Source organism: Anolis carolinensis, chromosome 3 (assembly GCF_035594765.1).
Source record: "Anolis carolinensis isolate JA03-04 chromosome 3, rAnoCar3.1.pri, whole genome shotgun sequence".
Classification (NCBI taxonomy): Eukaryota; Metazoa; Chordata; class Lepidosauria; order Squamata; family Dactyloidae; genus Anolis; species Anolis carolinensis.
The window spans coordinates 2,426,581-2,451,248 of NC_085843.1; the positions used below are offsets into that span (position 1 = coordinate 2,426,581).

At 43.6% G+C, this 24,668-nt stretch overlaps 1 protein-coding gene across 2 annotated transcripts in view; it reads left to right on the forward strand.

Annotated features, from left to right (window-relative positions):
* Positions 1 to 24,408, forward strand: part of nup98 (nucleoporin 98 and 96 precursor) — an 84,247-nt gene extending 59,839 nt beyond the window's left edge. For both annotated transcript variants that reach the window (XM_062974394.1, XM_062974395.1), the window contains exons 24-33: positions 2,353 to 2,582; positions 6,788 to 7,057; positions 8,069 to 8,226; positions 8,334 to 8,477; positions 10,933 to 11,072; positions 14,518 to 14,739; positions 16,347 to 16,588; positions 18,460 to 18,614; positions 20,725 to 20,836; positions 22,439 to 24,408. In XM_062974394.1, the coding sequence (XP_062830464.1) occupies positions 2,353 to 2,582; positions 6,788 to 7,057; positions 8,069 to 8,226; positions 8,334 to 8,477; positions 10,933 to 11,072; positions 14,518 to 14,739; positions 16,347 to 16,588; positions 18,460 to 18,614; positions 20,725 to 20,836; positions 22,439 to 22,659 (1,894 nt within the window). In that variant the 3' untranslated portion in view covers positions 22,660 to 24,408. The remainder of the gene's footprint in view (positions 1 to 2,352; positions 2,583 to 6,787; positions 7,058 to 8,068; positions 8,227 to 8,333; positions 8,478 to 10,932; positions 11,073 to 14,517; positions 14,740 to 16,346; positions 16,589 to 18,459; positions 18,615 to 20,724; positions 20,837 to 22,438) is intronic.
* The last annotated feature ends 260 nt before the right edge of the window (positions 24,409 to 24,668 follow it).

The window sequence follows — 24,668 nt, forward strand, 5'->3', positions numbered from 1 at the left end:
TTTAATTGAAAGATATATTTTGGATGACTATGTCTTTTGTGGCCAAATTTGGTGTGGTTGGGTTCAGTGGTTTTTCTGTTTACTCCATAGTAAAACGAACAGAACATTTATATATATATATACCCTGTTTCCCCTAAAATAAGACATCCCCAGAGAATAAGACCTAGTAGAAGTTTTGCTGAATTGCTAAATATAAGGCCTCCCCTGAAAGTAAGACCTAGCAAAGGTTTTGTTTGGAAGCATGCCCGCCAAACAGAACATGCAGGATCGGTAAATGTACGTACCATAGAGTGTTGTACATGGAAATAATGGTAGTAACAAGAAATTATTGATAGGATTCACAGTTTGTCTGGTTATGCTGGTTTGTAATGGCAACTACTGTACAGTATATAATAAATGTTAAATTTTTTTTGCTCAACAATAAATGTGAATTTTTCTTAATGGAAAAATAAGACATCTCCTGAAAATAAGACCTGGAGTATCTTTGGGAGCAAAAATTAATATAAGACACTGTCTTATTTTCGGGGAAACACGGTAGATGTTGCACCATGGAGTGACTCTGTAAGCCGCCCGAGTCCTTACGGGGAGATGGTGGCGGGATAGAAATAAAGTTTTATTACTATTATTATTATTATTAGGAAACAGGCGAGGAAATACACAGGATGATGCACTGGCAAGGTTTTTTAAAAAGGTAAAAGTATACATGTCAGGATTTGGCAAGAAACCAAGCTTTCCTGGAGTTTTTGAAACAGGCTGGATAGCCTTCTGTCAGGGGTGCTTTGAATTCGATTTTCCTGCTTCTTGTCAGAATGAGATTGGACTGAATGGCCCACCAGGTTTCTTCCAACACTAGGATTCTAAGGTTCTATGAAATGGTTGTTTGTGGCTATGTCCCTGATAGAATTTCTGGACAGTTGGCAAGATCTGTTTCTTTACTATTTATTTATTTATTTACAGTATTTCTATTCCGCCCTTTTTTTTCACCCCGAAGGGGATTCAGGGCGGATCACATTATACACACACAGGGCAAACATTCAATGCCCATATGCATAGAACCGAGACAGAGATAGACAGACGCAGAGGCAATTTAACCTTCTCCTGAGGGGATGTTCGATTCTGGCCACAGGGGGGAGCAGCTGCTTCACAATCCACTCTGACCGCACTTCCTCATTCCAACGTCGTAAATTAGTTAAATTTGCCTCCCCACTTTTTTTATAAGTGGTACCTTATCTCCTACTTGATAGATGCAACTATCTTTCGGGTTGCTAGGTCAGCAACAAGCAGGGGCTATTTTTTATTTTTAATTGACGGGTGCTCACCCCGCCACGGGCTGGCCTCGAACTCATGACCTCCTGGTCAGAGTGATTTATTGCAGCAGGCTGCTTTACCAGCCTGCGCCACGGCCCGGCCCCAAAATACTTATGGAGGGAGCAATTAGCTCCCCTGATTCTCTCCAGAGAATTATGAGAAATGGGATTAGGGTGACATGATGGAAAGCATTCCAGAAACAGTGATTGTGAAATGGATAAATGGATTGTGAAATACAGGGGTCTTCACATTTTTAAAGCAGAGGGCCGGTCCACAATCCTTCAGACTGTTGAGGGGCCGAATTATCATTTGTAAAAAAAACCCCAAACAAATTCCACTGCACATATCTTATATGTAGTGCAAAACAACAAACAACAACAAAACAACAAAAGACCAATACAATATTTAAAAATGAAAATAATTTTAACCAACACAAACCTATCAGGATTTCAATAGGGTGGGCCTGCTTCTGGCCAATGAGATAGTCAGGTTAATTAGGATTGTTGTTGTGTGCCTTCAAGTCATTTCAGACTTTGGGTGAGCCTAAGTCTAAAATTATTTATTTATTCATTTACTACATTTATTTACTACATTTATATCCCACCCTTCTTACCCCGAAGGGAACTCAAAACGGCTGTATGTACATACAATATATTATATTATTAGCATAGCACAATATTAGCATTATATATTATTATATTGAGCTATACCACTATACTGTAATATTATATGTAATATATAACATATAATTAATATTATTATATGGTATTATTATTAGTATTATATTGTATAAAATGATAATATTATTATCAATATCATATGTATATACAATATATTATATTATTAAAACTGATATAAAAATATTATACTAAAAGTGAGGGTGGGGGCCAGGTAAATGACCTTGGAGGGCTGCATCCGGCCCCCGGGTCTTAGTTTGGGGACCCCTGGTGAAATGGATACTCCACGTGCTCTTCTTCACAACTCCATGGCGGTGCCTGCTGCTTTCCCCTTCCTGAGGCCTGCCTTCCTGCCTTTTCTCCACAGGATCTCGGAGTCCCCCTTCAAGGTCCACATAGAGAAGCTGAGCCTGGAAGGGGAGTCGGCCGAGGAGGACCTGTCCTTGTACCTGGCTCCCTTGGCCATCAAGCTGGCACACAGCACGGTCCACCTGGAGGAGCCCTGCCCGCTCCTGACCCCCAACCCCGGCGTGGCCGCCATCCATGAGTACGCGGCCTGGACTGCGGAGGTCTGCGGAGACCCAGAGGAAAGCGAAGGTGAGTCTGCAGCCGGACATCCGGTGTCAAGGGGGTCTGGTGTGGAGGGAAACTAGAAAGGTAGCGTTAGCCTTGTTGAGGTCACGAAAGATCAGCATGAAAGCGTGCTCTCAAATTCTTTTTCTATCTTCTTGTTTGCATTGGTTTAAAGAACCCAGTGCTTAGGGACAAGCTTTTCTTGGTGAACAAAACCAGCAGCTCACTAGTTCTAGCCTGTGTTCCTTCAAGAGCCTGTGTGCAGTGTTAACTGGGTGGTGTACACGACACATTACATCTTTCTGCGACCTAAGACCATTGAGAAGCTCTCAAGACTTGACACAAATTATGGTGATAGACAGACAAGTATGTAAAGCTACTTTGGGAAGATATTGTCAAAGTAATTGTAGCGCAGCAGTAGTTGGATGGGATCAGTGGAACACAGAACAAAGTGACAACTGAGACGATGGTAAAACTATATACAAAGTTTTACTGTAAGCAGTAATAATCAAGACAAACAGACTTGTAGACAATGGACGAACACACGACTTGACTCTCACTCTAAGCAGACAGGACTGGACTCGACTCAACTCAGAACTGAATGCAATCAGCAATGTACAAACACTTGTGTCTGGACACTCCCTGGTTCCAGTCACACATCAAGGTCATCACAGCTTCTTTCCAGACTATAGTACACTCTGGATGATGCAATCAGTATGCAATACAGGCAAGACACAAATTTCATTTAAACACTACCAATACACAAATCCTACCTTAACAGATATGGCTATCTGATGACACTACAGTAAGCTCCCTCAGTGTGATGGTACAAGGAGATTTCTTGATACCTGGTACAGGTGGCATCTAAGTGAAACTAGAACAAGGACTGAACATTTTCAGCAACTTGGTCGCTTAAATTGATCCAGGTATACTCTTGCTCTGTGCAATAATGTTTTTACTGACTGTCATGTTTAAATGTATTGTTTTTTTCTAATGTGGAATTTTATTATAATGTGTATGTTATTGTCATGTTATACTTTTAATATTAATGAAGAAATTGTGGCATTGAATGTTTGCTATTTATATGTATGTTAACCATCCTGACTCCCTCTGGGGAGAGAGGGCGGTCTAGAAATAAATTATTATTATTATTATTATTATTATTATTATTATTATTATTATTATTATTATTATCTTGCTAGAGAAGGAATGACAAATAGAATTAAGGGAGAGGGAAGAGCTGTGTTTTGTGGCACTTTTAAAACTAGCACATTGTTATAGCATGAACTGCAGTTTTGTAGGATTTAATCAAAGCCTGGAAGGGAATATCTTGTTTGGAATCCTTTAGAAACACATCTGGGAGCAGATTGAAAGCCAGTTGAGTCAAAAGCAAATGTAAATGCAGAATCTTTAGGAGTGAGTTTATCTCAGACAACCTGGCACGTGGTAGTCATAAATATTTTTTGAACCTTAAAAATGTTATTTAACCCATCTTCATTGTTACAGGGTGCATTAGGCACTTTCAGAGAAAGAAACAGAGCCACAGACCCAGTACTGGTTTTATAATAGCTCTATTGATTACACAAGACAAAGGGAAATGTTAACTTGGCATTTACTACACATACATTCAGTCACTTTCATACTCACCACCGTCTTCATTCAGGCCATCTTGGAAGGAGGCGGGTGGATGAGCTCTGCCTTCCCCACTGATCTGCCACACTTTTCCAAGAGGAAAGTGTCTCTTTACGGAGCAAATTTTCCTGTTGTTGTTGTTGTTCACTTGATTGACAACATGTTATTCAGCTAAAACTTGCTGATACTCCATCAGTTCTGATTAGATATTGTTTTTCTTCCTGACCATGTCTCTGACCATGTAAACATGTCCTGTTTACACTAAAAAGTTCTCAGATCAGTTATGTCAACAGTTTAGTAGTTTTCCTTCATCAGCACTCTTTTTACCTCCTTTGTGTCCCCATAATGCAGTTTTCCAGGTTCCAAATTAATAATAATAATAACAACAACAACTTTATTCTTTTTTATTTATTTATTTATTTATATTCAGATTTTAAGTACTTTACATAAAAGATATATATGGATAAATGGGAAAAATAGAAGAGAGGGAGGGAGAGAAACAAGAAAATAATAATAATAATAATAATGGAAATGGAAATGTGGGGAACTCAATGGGGAGAGGGAAAAGAGTGGAAAAGAGAAGAGAAAAAGGAAAAAAGAGGGGGGGGGGTAAAGGTGGACAGATTAACATATTTAATGAAAGAAAACAGAGGCAAACCAATAAAAAATACAGATTGGAATAAATATGAAAAATATAGAAAACAAGCAATAGAAGAAATGAAAAGGAGAATCCTGGGAATCCAAACAAAATTGAGACCAACAAACAAGAAAAGACAATCTAAACATTCGAATATATCCATGAAGAGTAGAAAACGGAAGACAAAAAACAACTTTATTCTTATATCCTGCCACCATCTCCCCAAAGGGACTCGGGGTAGCTTACACAAGGCACAAGGTGCGTAAAAAAAAACCAGAACATAAAATAGACACAATATAAAATACATACCCTCGTGAAGCCAGAAGCTGGAAAATGTTAAATTGCTACTGTGTGTATCTATATGTCGTATGTCTAATGGCATTGAATGTTTGCCATGTATATGTGCTTTGTAATCTGCCCTGAGTCCCCTTCGGGGTGAGAAGGGCGGAATATAAATACTGTAAATAAACAAACTGAATAAAACACATAATAATAATAATAAATAATAATAATCTTATTTTTATACCCCGCCACCATCTCCCCAGAGGGACTCGGGGCGGCTCACAGATATAAAACAAGCATACAGTGGTATCAAATAGAAAAAACACACAAATAAAATTAAAAGGCATAAAATAAAATCACAGTCATTATAAAACACATGATAAAACACAGCAATAAAATCATACAATAGACTGAGCAAAGTGCACTGAGTGAAACTTGTAAACATGAAGGAAGTTAAGGTGCTATAAGATCATGGGGAGAACCTTAAACTGGGGTGAACTCTGTGCATGTAAAGCATGTAAATAAGCATGTAAATAACAACATAAAACTCAGATTAAACTCAAGCCAGGCTGTAAACAGTAGGGCAAGGGAATGGGAATAAGTGCAGAACTATAACCATGGGACAAGGGCATGGGATGAAGTGCAAGGCTGCATAATAATTTCTTCAACCTTGGCAAGCCTTAATAGGCCCCAGCCAGACCCCAATCATACAGTTTCTAATACAGTATTATTATTATTATTATTATTATTATTATTATTATTATTGACACAACGATGTTGTATGACACAGCAAACAAGATAGTTATGCTGGATTTTGTTTCACAAAATCACAAGTCGAACACTTCCCAAGTGTCTAGGACTGTGTGATGTATTTTCGGATGATGCGTGCAGATCCCAGCAGGGTGGCCTTTTGCAGTTGGCAGATCGTAATTTTGTCAATGTCTATTGTTTCCAAATGCCGGCTGAGATCTTTTGGCACAGCACCCAGTGTGCCCATCACCACCGGGACCACCTGCACTGGTTTCTGCCAGTCTTTGAAGTTCAATCTTGAGGTCCTGGTAGCGGCTGAGTTTTTCCTGTTGTTTTTCATCAATGCGACTGTCACCTGGGATGGCGACATCAATGATCCAAACCTTGTTCTTTTCCACAACTGTGATGTCTGGTGTGTTGTGTCCCAGAAGTTTGTCAGTCTGGATTCGGAAGTCCCACAGTATCTTTGCATGTTCACTTTCCATGACCTTTGCTGGTTTGTGATCCCACCAGTTCTTTGCTGCTGGGAGGTGGTACTTGAGGCATAAGTTCCCATGAATCATTTGGGCCACATAGTTGTGCCTCTGTTTGTAGTCTGTCTGTGCAATTTTCTTACAGCAGCTGAGGAGATGATCAATGGTTTCGTCGGTTTCCTTGCAGAGTCTGCACTTTGGGTCATCAGCTGATTATTATTATTATTATTATTATTATTATTATTATAGTTTCATTCAAACCACACAATGGGAAGAGGGTAGATTTCTTTCAAGATCTTGTGGAGCACCACTTCCTAGGAAGAGACTCCGGGGGAGAAGAGCGGTATATACATTCAATAAATAAATAAAGACCAAAGCCCATCTCCTCTCTCTCTCTCTCTCTCTCTCTCTCTCTCTCTCTCTCTCTCTCTCTCTCTCTCTCTCTTTCTCCCCAGGGGTGGCCAAGGCCTGGGGCCTGGTGTGGAGCCTGTGCGAGGCGCTCTGGGGCCGCCTGAAGGAGCTGGAGGCCTGCCTGGGCAGCCCCTCGGAGTACGTCCAGGCCCTGGAGCGCAGGAAGGCCTTCTCCCGCTGGCTGTCGCGCACGGCGGCCGAGCGCATCCGGCAGGAGGTGTCCCTCAGCCAGAACAGCAACCCCCCGGAAGCCGTCTTCAGCCTCCTCACCGGGAAGCAGATCAAGGAAGCCTGCCGCCTGGCACAGAACTCCGGTGAGACTCATAGCATCGCAGGGATGGAAGAAACTCCAAGAAAAAATATATTGGATAAAGTATTAAGGGAAAAAAAAAACCTAGACAAAATAGGGGACTGGATTAAGAGGGGAATGAAGAAGGAAAAGATAAAGGAGGAATTTGGGGAAATAAAATTGACATGGTTTCCATGGTGTTCAGCTAGAGCAGGGGTCCTCAAACTTTTTAAGTGGAGGGCCGATTCATGGTCCCTCAGATTGTTGAGGGGCCGAATTATCATTTGAAAAAAAAAATGAACCATTTCCTATGCTCACTGCACATGTCTTATTTGTAGTGCAAAAAAAACAAAAACAAAAAAAAAACAACAACCCAGTAACAATTATTTATTTACTTACTACATTTATACCCCACCCTCTCTCACCCCGAAGGGGACTCAGAGCGGCTTACAAGTTGTATGTACATACAATATATTATATTATTAGCATAGCACAATATTAGCATTATATATTACTACTAGCTGTGCCCGGCCACGCGTTGCTGTGGCAAAGTGGTGGTGGTATTGGTTAAAAGTTGTTGTGGAATTTTTATTTGACGTTATTTGTATTTTTTAAATTAATTGTATTGTAACTTATCTTTTTTATTTATTATATTTTATTATTTTGTTGTATTATTTTTAGTTATTTTGTTATAGTATTTTATTGTATTAATTTTTTAGTGTTTTTTATTATTTTTTATTGTATTATTTGTATTTATTTTATTTTTTATTCTTTTATTAACACTGGGCTGAGTGGGCAGAGCTTAGCCTTCTAAGTGGCAGCAATTGGATAAAAACAATTATTTCTCTCCCTCTAATTAGGACTTTATTTTTCTTTTCTTTTTGTTGTATCAACCTAGAGGCGTGGATGATGGGTTGTGTTGTCAAATTTCGAGGTTGGGGGGCTTGTAGTTTTGTTGTTTTGTGGGTCGCCGTGATGCCATCACTCTTTTATATATATAGAAGATACAACCTAATAAAGACTATTTGTGTTGCAGGGGACCACCGTCTGGCCTTGCTCCTTTCCCAGCTGGTTGGGAGCCAGGAGGTGCGGGAGCTGCTCGCCCTGCAGTTGGCCGACTGGCACCAGCTCCAGGCGGACTGCTTCATCCAGGAGGAGAGGCTGAACATCTACGCCCTGCTAGCCGGGAAGCCGGTGAGTCTGGCGCACTGTGCCTCCGCTGCTTCTCTCGCAAGGCTTTGCAGAGGAAGGGTGCCTTTCTCCTGGGCTCCGGCCTGAGCCCTCCCGTTTTCCCTTTGCAGGTGTGGCGCTTGTCTGAGAGGAGAAGCCTCAACGTCTGTTCCCAGCTGGACTGGAAGCGGTGCCTGGGCGTCCACCTCTGGTACCTGCTGCCGTCCACGGCGCCCCTCTCCCAGGCCCTGACCCTCTACGAAGACGCCTTCCAGGTGGGTGAGACACAGAGATGCTTTGGCCCTTCCATAGCTGCCCACCAAGGAGGGAAAATGGAGGGATGGAGGGCTGCAGTTCTGTCCTTGGCCCATGTGGCACATGCTGGCAAAGCCCAAACTGGAGGCCCAGACCTTTCCTTCAGGAGAGTTTTCGCTTGTCCCTTGAAGACATGCATGGGCAGACTTGGGCCCTCCTCCTGGTGTTCAAACTCCCCGTTGCACCCCAAGGCAGCGTGAGCACTGGAAACCAAACAGAGACCATTAATCATGTAATATCTTTATTAAAACAATAATAAATTCAGGAAAGAATAAGTGGAAAGGATGAGTGAGCAATAGTCCTCTAAGATATGGTATGAATTAGTCCAAAGAGTTGAAGAGATACGTCCAATATTATTGTCCAAAGTCCAGAAACCGAAACACGCTCAAAACTGTTGGGAAGTTCTTGAGTGGGGAAACAACAAGAAGGCAAGAGTGAATAACAAGGTCCAAAGTCACTAGGAAGTCTTGGATATCAAGGCAGGAACAAGACAAAGCTAAAAGCATCCTGGATTCAGGAACAAGGCAAGGATGTGAATTTACTCCAGATTGAATCAGAAGTTGCTCCTCGGCTTGGCCGCTAGGAACAGGAGACTTGGCTTGGTGAAATCAGGGAACTGGAAATGGTGAAGTGTTCTCTGAAGTGGCTACGTTGACACCACGAATTGTTCACAGTACAGGACACTTTTATGGAACTTAGATGTAACCACAGCGAAGGGAAACCAACTCCCCAAGGGAATCTCCTACCCATTATCCCCTCTAGATGCCAAACGTTGACTCCTTCGAAGCTCCTGTTTTTCTGATCTCTGGCGATGCAGAAACTCCCTTCTGTTAAAGGATACATTCCCTGGGGAACTCGGGACTTCTGGTTCTACCATGGGAATAATGTTTTCAGTATCTCTCCCAAATAAGGAAGCATCGGCGCTATCCACAGCTGGGGTCTGTAATTGGAAGGAGCTCGTAGAAGAACTGGGTAAAAAGCCAGAATAAGCTTCATCCTGGTCAAAGTTCATTTCTGAACCAGGTTCAGAACCCAAAGGTGGCTGGGGTATAACATTCCCACAGTTCCTAAATGCTAGGGCTTGAACACTTGCAGCCAGAAATGTTACACAGAGCTCTTTATCTTCAGAAATAGTGCTAGGAGTCAGTCTTTCTTGTCTCTTACGTGTGTTAAGAGGAGGAGGAGATACATCTGTTTCTGTTCTGTGTTAACAGCAAATGTGGAGGTATCAACTTGATTTGTTTGCCCTTGAGGTGTTTAGAAAGTGGGTAGCAAATTTAAATTGAACTTAAACTCATTCTCTTTGCAGCTGGGTTGAGGCATAAAAGCAGGATACTACTACTACTACAGTAGAGTCTCACTTATCCAACATAAACGGGCCGGCAGAATGTTGGATAAGCGAACGTGTTGGATAATAAGGAGAGATTAAGGAGAAGCCTATTAAACACCAAATTGGGTTATGATTTTACAAATTAAGCACCAAAACATCATGTTATACAACAAATTTGACAGAAAAAGTAGTTCAATATGCAGTAATGCTATGTAGTAATTACTGTATTTACAAATTTAGCACCAAAATATCATGATGTATTGAAAACATTGACTACAAAAATGGGTTGGATAATCCAGAACGTTGGATAAGCGAATGTTGGATAAGTGAGACTCTACTGTATTACTACTACTACTACTAGTAGTAGTAGTAGTAGTAATAACAATAATAATACGAAATCCAGCATATATATCTCGTTTGCTGTGTCATATTATGTCTTTGTGTCAACAACAACAGCGACACAATATAACATGATTATTGTTCCTGGGTTATAAATGTCCTTTTCTAATTGGTTCTATCATAAAAACATGAGAAAAGTGTATTAAAATGCAAACATTTTCTTTCTGTGGGCCATCCTGCATCACATTTTGATGTATGTATCAATGAATATCTCATGGATTCTGAACCAATACAACATAGTTTGTGGCAGCTACAAAAACACAAGTTTCTGGAGTAGAACAACTACTTTCAAAGTAGGAACTGCACAATTAAACAGGAAATAAGACTTTCAAATCAGTAACAGAAAATGTTTCCAATGTGTAATAATAATAATAATGATGATGATGATGATGATGATGATGATGATGATAATCATAATAATGGTGGTGGTGATGCAGCCCCGTAAGGCCTCTTAAGACACTTCCTGATCTGCATCCTCTCCGTTCTAATATTTTCTTCTGATTCTGTGAGGATCAGCCAGGTCCCCATAAGTTTGTAGTGAGCGGGCAGCGGGCCCCTCCGTTGTATTGTATTGGTTTTACTGTAAGCTGCTTTGAGTCTTTTTTTCAGACTTTTTTTGTATTGGCGGGTACCAATAAAAAGCGGCCTCCATCTCTGACCCATTGTACTGCCCTTGCATCCCTCAGGACTCTCCAGAGAGCGAGAAGTACGCCTGCCCTCCGCTGCCTCCCTATTTGGAAGGTTCCGGGTTCCTGGTGGAGGAAGGGGATGCGCATCATGCGCTGCAAGACGTCTGCTTCCACCTCCTCAAACTCTACAGTGACAGGTGAGTGCTTGCTTCCCGTTCCTGTTCTCTCCCTTATTTATTTTATTTATTTCCAACATTTTTATCCCGCCCTTCTCACCCGAAGGGACTCAGGGCGGCGTACAAAACTGGCAACAATTCGATGCCTACACATAATTAAAACAGCAATGAAAATCCAATAAAACAGTTAAAACAATATAAAGATATAAAACATATGATTGAAATCCATTCCTCCAAAATCCTCGTGCTGTAGCCGTATCTCCCTTGCATCACATATCCTGAACTCCGGCTGCCAGGGAGAAATAATAAATGGATTATCCCCTCCCTCCCTTCTTTCTTTCTTTCTTTCTTTCCATACATACATACATACATTGTAATAAATGGATAAATCTGTAACACACCACAAGATTTAGGGTTTCCTGCACAACAGAGATAGGGCCATTTCTTTTTGCCCCTCTTGCCAGTGGAGACTGAGTTAATAATAATATTCACCAATAGACACTTGGGAAGTGTCCGACGTGTGATCCAATACAACAGCCAGCAGAGTGTCTGCTGTGGACTCATCTTGTTGTGTTTCAAATAATAGAAAAAGGTTTGGATCATTGATGTTGCCATCCCAGGTGACAGTCACATTGACGAAAAACAACAGGAAAAACTCAGCCGCTATCAGGGCCTCAAGATTGAACTTCAAAGACTCTGGCAGAAACCTGTGCAGGTGGTCCCAGTGGTGATGGGCACACTGGGTGCCGTGCCAAAAGATCTCAGCTGGCATTGGAAACAATAGACATTAACAAAATTACAATCTGCCAACTGCAAAAGGCCACCCTGCTGGGATCTGCACGCATCATCCGAAAATACATCACACAGTCCTAGACACTTGGGAAGTGTTCGATTTGTGATTTTGTGATACGAAATCCAGCATATCTATCTTGTTCGCTGTGTAATAATAATAATAATAATAATACAAAATCCACATATCTATCTTGTTTGCTGTGTCATATAATGTTGTTGTGTCAATAATAATAATAATCATAATAATAATAATACTTTTTTTTCCTATTCCGCCTCCATCTCCCTGCAGGGACTCAGGGTGGCTAATACAGGGCCAAGCCCAAAAAAACAAATAATAAGCAAAATAAAATACATGTATAGATAGCATCTTTAAACAAATAAAAAAACACATTAAAACTACAATAATTCAATATAGTATAGTAATAAAACACCTTCTTGGCAGGGGGTTGGACTGGATGGCCCATGAGATCTCTTCCAACTCTATGATTTTAAATGATAAAATTTACCACCATTGAATGGCAGAGTGAATAAAATGGGAGGGCGGTCTAGACAAAAGTGCAGAGATATATATTGTAATACCATTTGGGTTGAGTTTGACTTGCTCAAAGATAAAACGTGTACCATCCCCAAACAAGTCAGTGGTTTGGTTGCCGAAGGCTTTCATGGCTGGAATCACTGGGTTGCTGTGAGTTTTCTGGGCTGTATGGCTGTGTTCCAGAAGCATTCTTTCTTGACGTTTCGCCCACATCTATGGCAGGCATCCTCAGAGGTTGTGAAGTATGAAGGAAACTAGACAAGTGGGGTTTATATATATTTGTGGGAGGCCCAGGGTGGGAGAAAGAATTCTCATCTGTTGGAGGCCAGTGTGAATGTTGTAATTGATTAGTATTAATGGCCTTGCCAGCTTCAAGGCCTGGCTGCTTCCTGCCTGGGGGAATCCTTGGCTGGGAGGTGTTAGCTGGCCTTGATTGATTCATGTCTGGAATTCCCCTGTTTTCAGAGTGTTGCACTTTATTTTCTGTCCTGATTTTAAGAGTTTTTTTAAATACTGGTAGCTAGATTGTGTTCATTTTTATGGTTTCCTCCTTTCTGTTGAAATTGTCCACCTGCTTCTTGTGGATTTCAATGGCTTCTCTGGGCAATCTGACGTGGTGGTTGTGGGAGTGGTCGAACATTTCTGTGTTCTCAAATAATATACTGTGTCCAGGTTGGTTCATCAGGTGCTCTTCTCTGGCTGACTTCTCTGGTTGAATCAGTCTGCAGGGCCTTTCATGTTCCTTGATTTGTGTCTGGGCAATGCTGCTGCATTTGGTGGTCCCTCGATAGACTTGTCCACAGTTGCATGGGATATGGTGGTCTCCTGCAGAGGTGACAGGAGGCTCCCTTTTGTCCTTTGCTGACCATAGCATTTGTTGGATTTTCTTGGTGGGTCTGTAGATAGTTTGTAGGTTGTGTTTCTTCCTCAGTTTCCCTCTGTGGTCAGTGGTTCCCTTGATGTATGCCAAGAACACTTTCCTCTGGGTGGGTCTTTGTTTTTACTCTCATGGCTTGTTCTTGTTCTTGTCTGTTGTGGAGTCTCCATTGGCCTGGAGAGCCCAGTTTAGGTGGTTCAGTTCATTTTGGAGGAAAGCCTTCAAAAACACTAGTTGGGATGTTTCTTCACTTCTTCCAACATGAAGCTAGGTTAGATGAGCACCCTGAGTAACAGCAGGCATGGGCCAACTTCAGCCCTCCAGGTCTTTTGGGCTTTAACTCCCACAATTCCTATCAGCTGGCTGTTGGGAATTATGAGAGTTGAAGCCCAAAACACCTGGAGGGAGCGCTGAAGTTGGCCCATGCCTGCCTTACAGAAAAACCTGCTTGCTTTCTCCAAGCCCTTGGCATGTTTGCTCCTTTAATCAGGGTCTCTAATGACTGCATGCATGCATGCGCTCCAGCTATCGCACCTCAGGTTAGCTTCACCTTGCTAAACACACTAGGCTGCACACAGGTTGAAGTCTTTTGTAGTTTATTAGGAAATAGGAAATAAATAGTTCTTAAAAATCAAAAGTAAAGTTCCAAAAGATTGTTGCAAAACAAGGCTATAAAGAATAATCCAAGAAAACATTAGGCATAAAACAAGGTTCCATTAATGCATGACAAAGTCCCACGAACATGAACACACAAAGGTTGCAAGATAATCTGGGAAAGCAAGAGCTTGTTTCTTGACTCGAACGAGAAGTTGCTTTGACAAAGATTTCCCTCTCAGCACACTCTTTTAATATCCTTTGCATGAACGCATTTCTTTGGCCTCTGACCTCCCTCTTGTTTGCTATTCTAAAACTTCTGCAAACGCTGAATTCCAAACGGCCAGCTCGATCTAAAGATTCCTTTCATCAAGGCCAGACAGCTCGTTAGCATTAGCGTCTGTCTGCATGCTGTCAGACTGGGAGCTGTCCTCCCTTCCTGAGTCAATTTGCACCTGGCTAGCTTCAGTATCATCCACACCATCCCCTGCCATGGGAAAGCCTCCCTGTTCCTCATCTTCCACAGCAGGAACACTCTGAACCTGAATCCCATAATTCCCATCAGAGTCATCTTGAACCTGGATCCCACAATCCCCATCAGAGTCACTCTGAGGCTCCAGCTGAGTCACAACACCAGCACTAATTTGATGCATGTTGTCCTCTTGTAGGTGCTATGACCTGCACCAGCTGCTGGACCCCCGGAGCATCACGGCCGACCCCTTGGACCACCGCCTGAGCTGGCACCTCTGGGAGGCGCTGCGGGCCCTGAACTACACGCACCTCTCGGAGCAGTCCACGGGGATCCTCAGCGCCAGCTATGCCGCCCAGCTGGAGAGCCAGGGCCTCTGGGAGTGGGCCGTCTTCGTCCTGCTCCACATCCCCAGCGCCCAGTAAGTGTGGGGAGGGCCCTTCTTAGGGATTCGCAGAGCTCCTTTAAGCTGCAATGTGTCTGTATTGACTCAAATCTCATGCGCCATTGAATCTAATGCATATCTCCATTTTCAAAACCCTGGAACCAAAAAAAGTACCTCATTTGTGTTGTCAAAGGCTTTCATGGCCGGGATCACAGGGTTGTTGTATGTCTTTCGGGCTGTGTGGCCATGTTCCAGAAGTATTCTCTCCTGACGTTTCGCCCACATCTATGGCAGGCATTCTCAGAGGTTGTGAGGCATGGATAAACTAGGCAAGGAAGGAAAACATATCTGTGGAGAGTCCAGGGTGTGAAAAGAGTCCTTTGTCAGTTGGAAGCCAGCATTAATGTTTCAGTTAATCACCCTAATTAGCATTGGAAAGGTTTGTCTCTTGCCTGGGGGGCATCCTTTGTTCAGAGTCATTAGCCGTCCTTGGGGCTCCTCTGCCATCAGAGTGTTGCTTCCTATCTACTGTTCTGAGTTTTGAGTTTTGTAATACTGGTAGCCAGATTTTGTTCATTTTCATGGTTTCCTCCTTTCTGTTGAAGTTGTCCACATGCTTGTGGATTTCACAGTATATTATTTGAGAACACAGAAATGCTTGACCACTCCAACAACTATCATGTCAGACTACACAGAGAAGCCATTGAAATCCACAGTAGATGGGAAGCAACACTCTGAGGGCAGAGGAGCTCCAGGGATGGCTAATGACTCTGAACAAGGGATGCTCCCCAGGCAAGAGACAAACTTTTCCAATGCTAATTAGGGTGATTAACTGAAACATTAGTGCTGGCTTCCAACTGACAAAGGACTCTTGTCACACCCTGCACTCTCCACAGATATACCCTGTTTCCCCTAAAATAAGACATCCCCAGAAAATAAGACCTAGTAGAGGTTTTGCTGAATTGCTAAATATAAGGCCTCCCCCAAAAGTAAGACCTAGCACCGTTTGTGTTTGTAAGGATGCCCGCCGAACAGAACACCAGAGCATGCAGGTTTGGTAAATGTATGTACCATACATTTACCATGTACCATGATTGTTGTACATGGAAATAATGGTAGTAACAAGAAATTCTTGATAGGATTCACAGTTTGTCTGGTTATGCTGGTTTGTGATGACAACTACTGTAGAGCATATAATAAATGTTCATTTTTTTGTTCAACAATAAATGTGAATTCTTCTTCATGGAAAAATAAGACATCCCCTGAAAATAAGACCTAGAGCATCTTTGGGAGCAAAAATTAATATAAGACACTGTCTTATTTTCGGGGAAACACGGTATATGTTTTCCTTCCTTGCCAATAATTTGATCAGCAAGACATCCATGGACAACATGCTCCTCGGCGTGAAAAAATAGAACAACAGCACTTCCCCATGGCCGTGTTGAGGACAGTCTCCAGATGCAGGAAATGAAATAGAGGGAAGTGGTGCCTCTGCCTGTGTACTGTCTTGTCTTAGTTAATTGTATAACAGCATTGAATGTTGTTTGCCTTATATGTATTCTGTAATCCATTCTCAGTCCCCTCGGGGAGATGGAGCGGAATATAAATAAAGTATATTACATTATGATTGCTTCCGGCTGCAGGCAGCGCGAGAGGGCCGTGCGGGAAGTGCTGGGCCGCCACTGCCAGCTGGTGGAGACGCCGGACTTGTGGGAGAAGGAGGCCTTCCTGACGGAGAAGCTGTGCCTCCCGCCGGAGTGGATCCACGAGGCCAAGGCCGTCCGCGCCCGGAGGGAGGGGGACACCCCGCTGGAGGCCCTGCACCTCTTCAAGGCCGGGCACTGGAGCCCCTGCCACCGGCTGGTGGTCAGGCACCTGGCCTCAGGTGAGGCCCTCACTCCTGTGTGTGATGGATGGCAGAACCCCTCTGGTCGTATGGAGTCGCTCACAAGGATGTCTTGGTCCTGTAGGGATGAAGCCTTTCCCTCGAGAGGAGATTTATTTATTTATTTACAGCATTTATATTCTGCCCTTCTTTCTCACCCCGAAGGGGACTCAAGGCGGATCACATGGTCCCGGTGGTGATGGGCACACTGGGTGCCGTGCCGAAAGATCTCAGCCGGCATTTGGAAACAATAGGCATTGACAAAATTACGATCTGCCAACTGCAAAAAGCCACCCTGCTGGGATCTGCACGCATCATCCGAAAATACATCACACAGTCCTAGACACTTGGGAAGTGTTCGACTTGTGATTTTGTGAAGCGAAACCCAGCATGTCTATCTTGTTTGCTGTGTCATACAACGTCGTTGTGTCAATAATAATAATAATAATAATAATAATACTTTATTTATACCCCGCCACCATCTCCCCAACGGGGACTCGGGGCGGCTTACATGGGGCCATGCCCAGAACAATACAAAATAACAAAATATAAAAACAACATATCATAACACAATTAAACAATACAATAGATAATAATATACATTACAGCACAATTACATTGCACACATAAAGGCAAACACTCAAAGCCTTAACATAGAACAGAGACAGAGACAAGAAGCAGGCACGGGCTGGCCTCGAACTCATGACCTCTTGGTCAGAGTGATTTGTTGCAGCTGGCTTGCTTTCCAGCCTGTGCCACAGCCCGGCTGTGAACTTGGACAGTGGGCTGAGGGGGAAAAGGAAGGGGCCTGAGGCTATTAGGAATGGTGGGAGTTTGTCCAAAACACCTGGGGGGCAGGCCCATGCCTGATCTATACTGTGAAATTAGCACAATTTGACACCACTTTAACTTCCATGATTCTCTCATGTCCCCGCATGGAGCTGGAGCTGATAGAGGGAGCTCATCCGCGCTCTCCCTGGGTGGGATTCGAACCTGGCAGCTTTCAGGTCAGCAACCCAACCTTCAAGTCACGAGGCTCTAATCCACTATGCCACCAGGGGCTCCTGACTTGGCAGTTAAAGTGGTGTCAAACTGTATTAATTCTAATGCGCCAATTGTGTATTTATATGTACAGTAGAGTCTCACTTATCCAAGTCTCGCTTATCCAAGCCTCTGGATAATCCAAGCCATTTTTGTAGTCAATGTTTTCAATATATCATGATATTTTGGTGCTAAATTCGTAAATACAGTAATTACAACATAACATTACTGCGTATTGAACTACTTTTTCTGTCAAATTTGTTGTATAACATGATGTTTTGGTGCTTAATTTGTAAAATCATAACCTAATTTGATGTTTAATAGGCTTTTCCTTAATCCCTCCTTATTATCCAAGATATTCGCTTATCCAACCTTCTGCCGGCCCATTTAGCTTGGATAAGTGAGACTCTACTGTATATTTTTATCAATGTTTAATGTATTTAATTTTAACTGATTGAATTGTCTGTAATATTTTTATATTGTGCTTTATTGTAAGCCGCCTTGAGTTCCCTATGGGTGAGAAGGGCGGGATATAAGTATTGTAATAAATAAATAAATAAAGTTTTAGTGCCTGGTCACCGCTTCACAGAAAGAAAGTGCGCACGAAACTCAGGATTTGATGTCAGGGGTTCTCTGCAGTCATAAAACTCCTTTTTTGCGGAAGTGTTTTGGACTTCAACACCCATAATTCCTAACATCCTAACAGCTGTTAGGAATTGTGGGAGTTGGAGTCCAAAACATCTGGAGGGAGATCCCAAGTTTTCCCATGCCTGGTTGAGAGGTAAGCCTTAGCCTCTTCCAACACTGTTGCTTTTGTCAATTCGCTTCAGATGCCGTCATCAACGAGAAGTACACCTACCTGAAGGGATTCCTAGAAGACCTGTCTGTGCCGGAACGCAGCGCCCTCATCCAGGACTGGGACACGGCGGGGCTGGTCTTCCTGGACTACATCCAGGTCATCGAGATGCTCAACCGGATTCAGCAGGTAGGTAGCTCTCCCCGGGACAAGGAGTTTTTTGTGTCCTGACTCATGGGAAAGCTCTGCTGTTTGCACTGCATGGGCCTTTCATTTCTTATCTTCAGCCAGGCATTTGACACAGTTGGAGAAAGACTTAGACAAATGCTTAGGCAAAATAATCAAAAGGTTTGGAAAACAAGCCCTCTGAAGAGTGGTTGAGGGAGCCGGGTCTGTTTCGCTTGGAGAAAAGAAGGTTGAGAGAAGGGGACGTGAGAGCCAGGTTTAAATATCAGAAAGGAAGTGTTAAGATTTAACTTTATACTTGCACAGTCTCAGCGCCTTCCAGTAGCTTACACCTGCTCAGTCTTTCAGTCTTCCAGTCTGCTTCCACAGTAGACACTTGAGCACATGCCCGGCCATTGTCAGTTTTTACTACTGCCTTTCCCCTAGTCTAGAGGATATTACAGACTCACCATAGTTCGCAGTATCTTGTCCTAGTAGACAGGTTTAATTGCATATAGACTTCACAACATCAAAAGGAAAAGGAGAGTGAAAATACACTGAACATGGTTCCTTATATACAATACATTTACACATAGTAATCCTTGATTGGTTACCAACTAATTGACCCAACTCAGGATTGCATCATTGACAATCACCTGGAGTAGGCCCAAACACATTCCCCAAATGATTCCCAATAGAAGCCCATTCGCAGTGCATGACTCCATACATTGTCAAACCTAAACATGTTGAAGGGAAGGGGCAAAGCTTGTTTTGTGCTGCTCTGGAGACTGGGACCCAATAGAGCCATTGTTTCTGACTCCAGCAAAAGAGATCCCTCCTGAATATTAGGAGGCACATCCTGATAGACAGAGCTATTGGAATACTCTGACTGGGAGTTTAGTGGAGTTTCCTTTGGAGGTGTTTAAAACAGGCTGGAGGACCATCTGTCGAGATGGCTTTGACTGTGTCTTCCTGCCTGGAAGAAGGGCGTTGGACTGGATGGCCTTTGGGTTCCCTTGAACTCTAGGATTCTATTATTATTCTCCATCTTGTCCTTCTAGTTCAGGATGGAAGCGTGTTGCAGGGTGAGCATTCTATTTCTGTCACATGAACATGTAATAATGTGCCCTTCCTTGAGCCCCAAGGAGAATAGGGCAATTTATTTATTTATTCTTTGTGGTGCTTCTGTGGAAATCGCACATATGGGATTTTTCCTGCGCTTGCAGTTTTTCCGGAACCTTCTAGAATCTCTATCCTGTTTCCCCTAAAATAAGATATCCCCAGAAAATAAGACCTAGTAGAGGTTTTGATGAATTGCTAAATATAAGGCCTCCCCCAAAAGTAAGACCTAGCAAAGTTTTTGTTTGGAAGCAGGCCCAACTAACAGAGTACCAGAGCATGCAGGATTGGTAAATGTACGTACCATAGAGTGTTGTACATGGAAATAATGGTAGTAACAAGAAATTATTGATAGGATTCATAGTTTCTCTGGTTATGCTGGTTTGTGATAATTACTGTACAGTATATAATAAATGTTCATTTTTTTGTTCAACAATAAATGTGAATTCTTCTTCATGGAAAACTAAGACATCCCCTGAAAATAAGACCTAGTGCATCTTTGGGAGCAAAAATTAATATAAGACACTCTTATTTTCGGGGAAACACGGTAAATGAAACATTTTGGCGGAAGCCCCGCCCACTCTCCCCAATAGAGTATATATAGCCTGGTGGGCGGGGCTAGCCCTAGTTCTTTTTCCTCTCCAAGGAGAGTAGGGCTATTTATTTATTTATTTATTTACAGCACTTTTACCCCGCCTTTCTCACTCAAGGGGACTCAAGGCAGCTTACAATAAATAGGCAAAAATTCAATGCCTGCAATAACATGGTGGTGGTGATAATTCCCTCCCCGTGAACTCTGAGAAGGTCAGGTAGCTAGAAAAGACATCTTAAGAAGGAGCTGTATCTTTGCTAGGCCCACCCACATCCCTTGTCCTGGCGCCCATCAACTTTAATCCCCTTCTGGGGAAAAATGCAGACTATATGTTTCAGAAATGACTGGGGATAAGTTTGAGGACCTCTGCTTCTCTTTCTCTTGGTGTGTGATGCTTTTCTCCTTCCTGCCTTTCCCTTCCAGATGGACTGCTCCAGCTACGAACTGGAGGAGCTGCACACCAAGGTGATCTCGCTCTGCAGCCGGATAGAGCTGCTCCCCTGCCACAGCGCCAAGGACAGGTTGGCCCAGTCTGGTGAGTCCTGTCCCAGGGTTTGCTGTCCTGTCTTTGAGGCATTCCCTTCCGCGATGTGTCCCAGACCCCGCAGCAAAAGCAAATATAACGGCATTTCCTTGGGACACTTTGGGTAAAGCAGACACCTGCTCTTTAAAAGTAACATAGTTGGTTTACTCACAAACTTCATATATTCAGCATACAGGTACATTGCTTATCAATCCAGTTACAGATCGGATTTGAAGTAGTTCCTCTGTGTGGGTAACACAGGACATCGTTTCTTAGAATCAACAGTCCAAAGTCCAAAGCATCTTTCTGGTCTGAGAGTCGAATAGAGTCTCTGTTTCTACACTGAATGTCTAATGGCTTCTGTACAGCATTCTATTCCTACTGAAGCCTCTAAGCATACATCCTACTGACTTCTAAAGACTTCTAAAGTTTCTAAAATGGAGTCCGAGTCCTGAGCAATGCCAGATCTGATCACATGGTCTGTTCTAGCCTACAATATAGAGTTAAGGAAAACTGCATACCAATATACACATATATAATACAGTAAGCAATCTGAATTACATACATAACAAATAACTAGTGGAGGCCTGAAGAAAATAATAATAATAATAATAATATAACATTTTATATCTATTCCACCCTATCTTTCAGGCAGGGGGAATCCTTTTATCCCACCTCTGCCACCAAATGTAAAGGATTTATTAAACGCTGCCACCAAATTGTAAAGACTATTAATGCTGCCGCCAAATTATAAAGGTTTTATAACGCTGCCACCACTTTGGGAAAGAGTCAGCCACCACAGACTCAGAGAGGAGACCTCTTTCTTCTTTCTTATTCACTTCAGATGGTAACACAACTCAGTCTATAATATATGCGACAGAAGCTTAGATGTTAGAGGAACAACAACAAGTTTATTCAGGCACAGAGCTTAGTGGTTACAAAATTGTTCTTCACTTAGAGGCACTTTGGTTAACAGTTGCAATATTAGAATGAGGTGATTCAAACCTCCTAAAGTGTCACTACTTTAGCTTAAAGTATTTAAAACTTCTTTCTCTGCTGCTTTTAAACCGCAGTCACCCTGTGATATACAATCACAGATTCTCTGTTCCTTACCAGGATACAGACTACCTTAAATAAGTCACCAAACTTATTTTAAACCGGCTCAAAAATAAGCAATTGAGCCTCCCTGATCCTCTCAACCTGGGATCAGTCTTCCCTGTGCCTCATCAGAGCACAGACTCACTGCTTTTTTTTAAACTCTGCACTTCTTCACCAAAACGGCAGTTGGCTCCGCCCACTTCTCCATGGCAACCAACCTCTGAGTGCAGAGATGCAATAACTGAAATACTGACCCTTTTAAAACACAAACACACAAGTAAACATAACATCTGTAAACTAAAAATTCATACTTCACTACACTTTTGGTGTGTAGATCTTATTGCTGCTGGTGATTTTCCAGCTGTGCTAAAGAAGGTTGCTATTTCCAGCAGTTGAAATCCAAAACACCTGGAGGAGGGCCGAAGTTTGCCCGTGTGTGCTCTATACTCTGTATTCTTTTCAATACTCTGCTGTTTTGTGGGAGAACCTCCCTAACGTTCCTCTCTCCCTCCCCAGAAATGGCCAAGCGCAACGCGGACATCCTGAGGGCCATCCTGAGCCTGCAGCACCCGGCGGGCCCCTCTTCCTCCTCCTCGTCCTCCGGGGCCCCCCACCTGCCCTTGCGCCTGCTGGCCCCCCACATTGGCCGGCTGCCGATGCCCGAGGACTACGCCTTGGAGGAGCTGCGGGGCCTCACCCGCTCCTACCTGAGGGAACTGACCCTGGGGGCCCAGTGAGACCCGCGCGGGCCGGACCGGCCTGACCAGAGCCCCTCCCTCTCTTAACAGTTGGCCCTGGTTTTCAGAGGGGAGAGGCACAAATCCCCCCTTTTGCCCCCTCACAGCACAGACTCCCTCTCTGAAGACCCTGGAACTGCAACACTCTTTTTTCTGGCTTCTGACACCCGTCTTGTTTTGGGTGGCGGCGTGAAGACATTTTGGGAGCCCGCGGATGCCTTCTTCTCCCAGTTGCTGAATCAATAAAGGTTGAGCGAAGAAAGGATGTGAGGCAGCAGGGCACCTTCATGACGTCTGTTGAGTGCAATGGGGATGTCTGCCAACCAGGCCTCCCTCCCTTCCAGCGGTCAAGTCCGGCCTGCCTTTGCGACCTCAGGTCGAGGGCAAGGTGGCCTTCCAAATGGCTTTACGTCTTCTGATTGTTTTGCTTTCTCTTAGCAAGGACCTGAGGCAGCAGAGCACCTTTGTGACGTCTGTTGGGTGCAGTGGGGATGTCTGTCTTGTGGAGCTTCTCTGTGATTTGGGGAGAGGAAGGCTTTTTCCCATCACAGAGCGTATGCCAACCAGGCCTCCCTCCTTCCTAGCGGTCAAGTCTGGCCTGCTGGTCAAGTGCAAGGTGGCCTTCCAAATGGCTTTATGTCTTCTGATTGTTTTGCTTTCTCTTGACAAGGACGCGAGGCAGCAGAGCACCTTTGTGACGTCTGTTGGGTGCAGTGGGGATGTCTGTCTTGTGGAGCTTCTTCTTGGTGATTTGGGGAGGAAGGCTTTTCCCCATCATGCCAACCAGGCCTCCCTCCCTCCCGGCGGTCAAGTCCGGCCTGCCTTTGTGACTGCAGGTCGAGGGCAAGGCGGACTTCCAAATGGCTTTACGTCTTCTGATTGTTTTGCTTTCTCTTGGCAAGGACGCGAGGCAGCAGAGCACCTTTGTGACGTCTGTTGTGTGCAGTAGGGATTTCTGTGTGGGTTTGTGGAGCTTCTCGGTGATTTGGGGAGAGGAAGGCTTTTCCCCATCGTGGTCAAGTCCGGCCTCCCTCCCTCCCGGTGGTCAAGTCCGGCCTGGCCGGTCAAGTGCAGGACGGCCTTCCAAATGGCTTTACGTCTTCTGATTGTTTTGCTTTCTCTTGGCCTTTTTGCAAAGAATGCCGAGACGCTCTCGCTCTTTCTTGCAATCCTCTTTGCAAGCCCTATAGCACGCATGGGCCAAACTTCCGCTCTCCAGTTGTTTTGGACTTCAACTCCCACAATTCCTAACAGCCGGTAGGCTGTTAGGAATTGTGGGAGTTGAAGTCCAAAACACCTGGAGGGACATGCCTTTCTGTGGGTCTAAAACTGGGGTGTTTTGCTCTGTCTGGTTTTGAGGAAGGGGTTTTCCAGGCTCCTGCAAGAGCGTTGTGTGTCAGTGTGTGTGTGTTTGTTGTGCGTGTGCAAGCGGAGCAGCCGGAATCCACGTTTGCACAAGGGTCCGCCTGGATCCCAGGCGGTGGAAGGGATTGGGAGGAAGGTCCAGGGCTGGAGTGGACACTACTGCTGGTGTCCATCCAGGTGGACATTTGAGGCCCCCGTCCAGCCCGTCTGGACTGGAAAGTTGGGGTGGATCTGTGGCAGGGAGGAGGGGCTCGTGGGGGGAGACGCATGGACATTATGTAAAGGTTTTTAATGAAACTATAAATAAAAAATCCAGATTATTTTCTTGTCTGTTTCTCTGGAAAAGAATTTCTAAGAAAAACAAATAAAAAAAAGTTTATAGCATTTTCTTTTTGGCCTGCCTGGTTCTTTCTCTGCCCTCCCAACGTCCACACATCGTTAATTTAAATTTGACAAAGCAACCTGGACACAGCATGTTATTTGAGAAGGCGGAAATGCTGGACCGCTCTCACAACCACCATGTCAGGCGACACAGAGAAGCCGTTGAAATCCACAACCACGTGGACAATTTGAACAAAAAGGAGGAAACCATGAGAAGGAACAAAATCTGGCACCCAGTATTAAAATAAACTCTAAAACCAGGA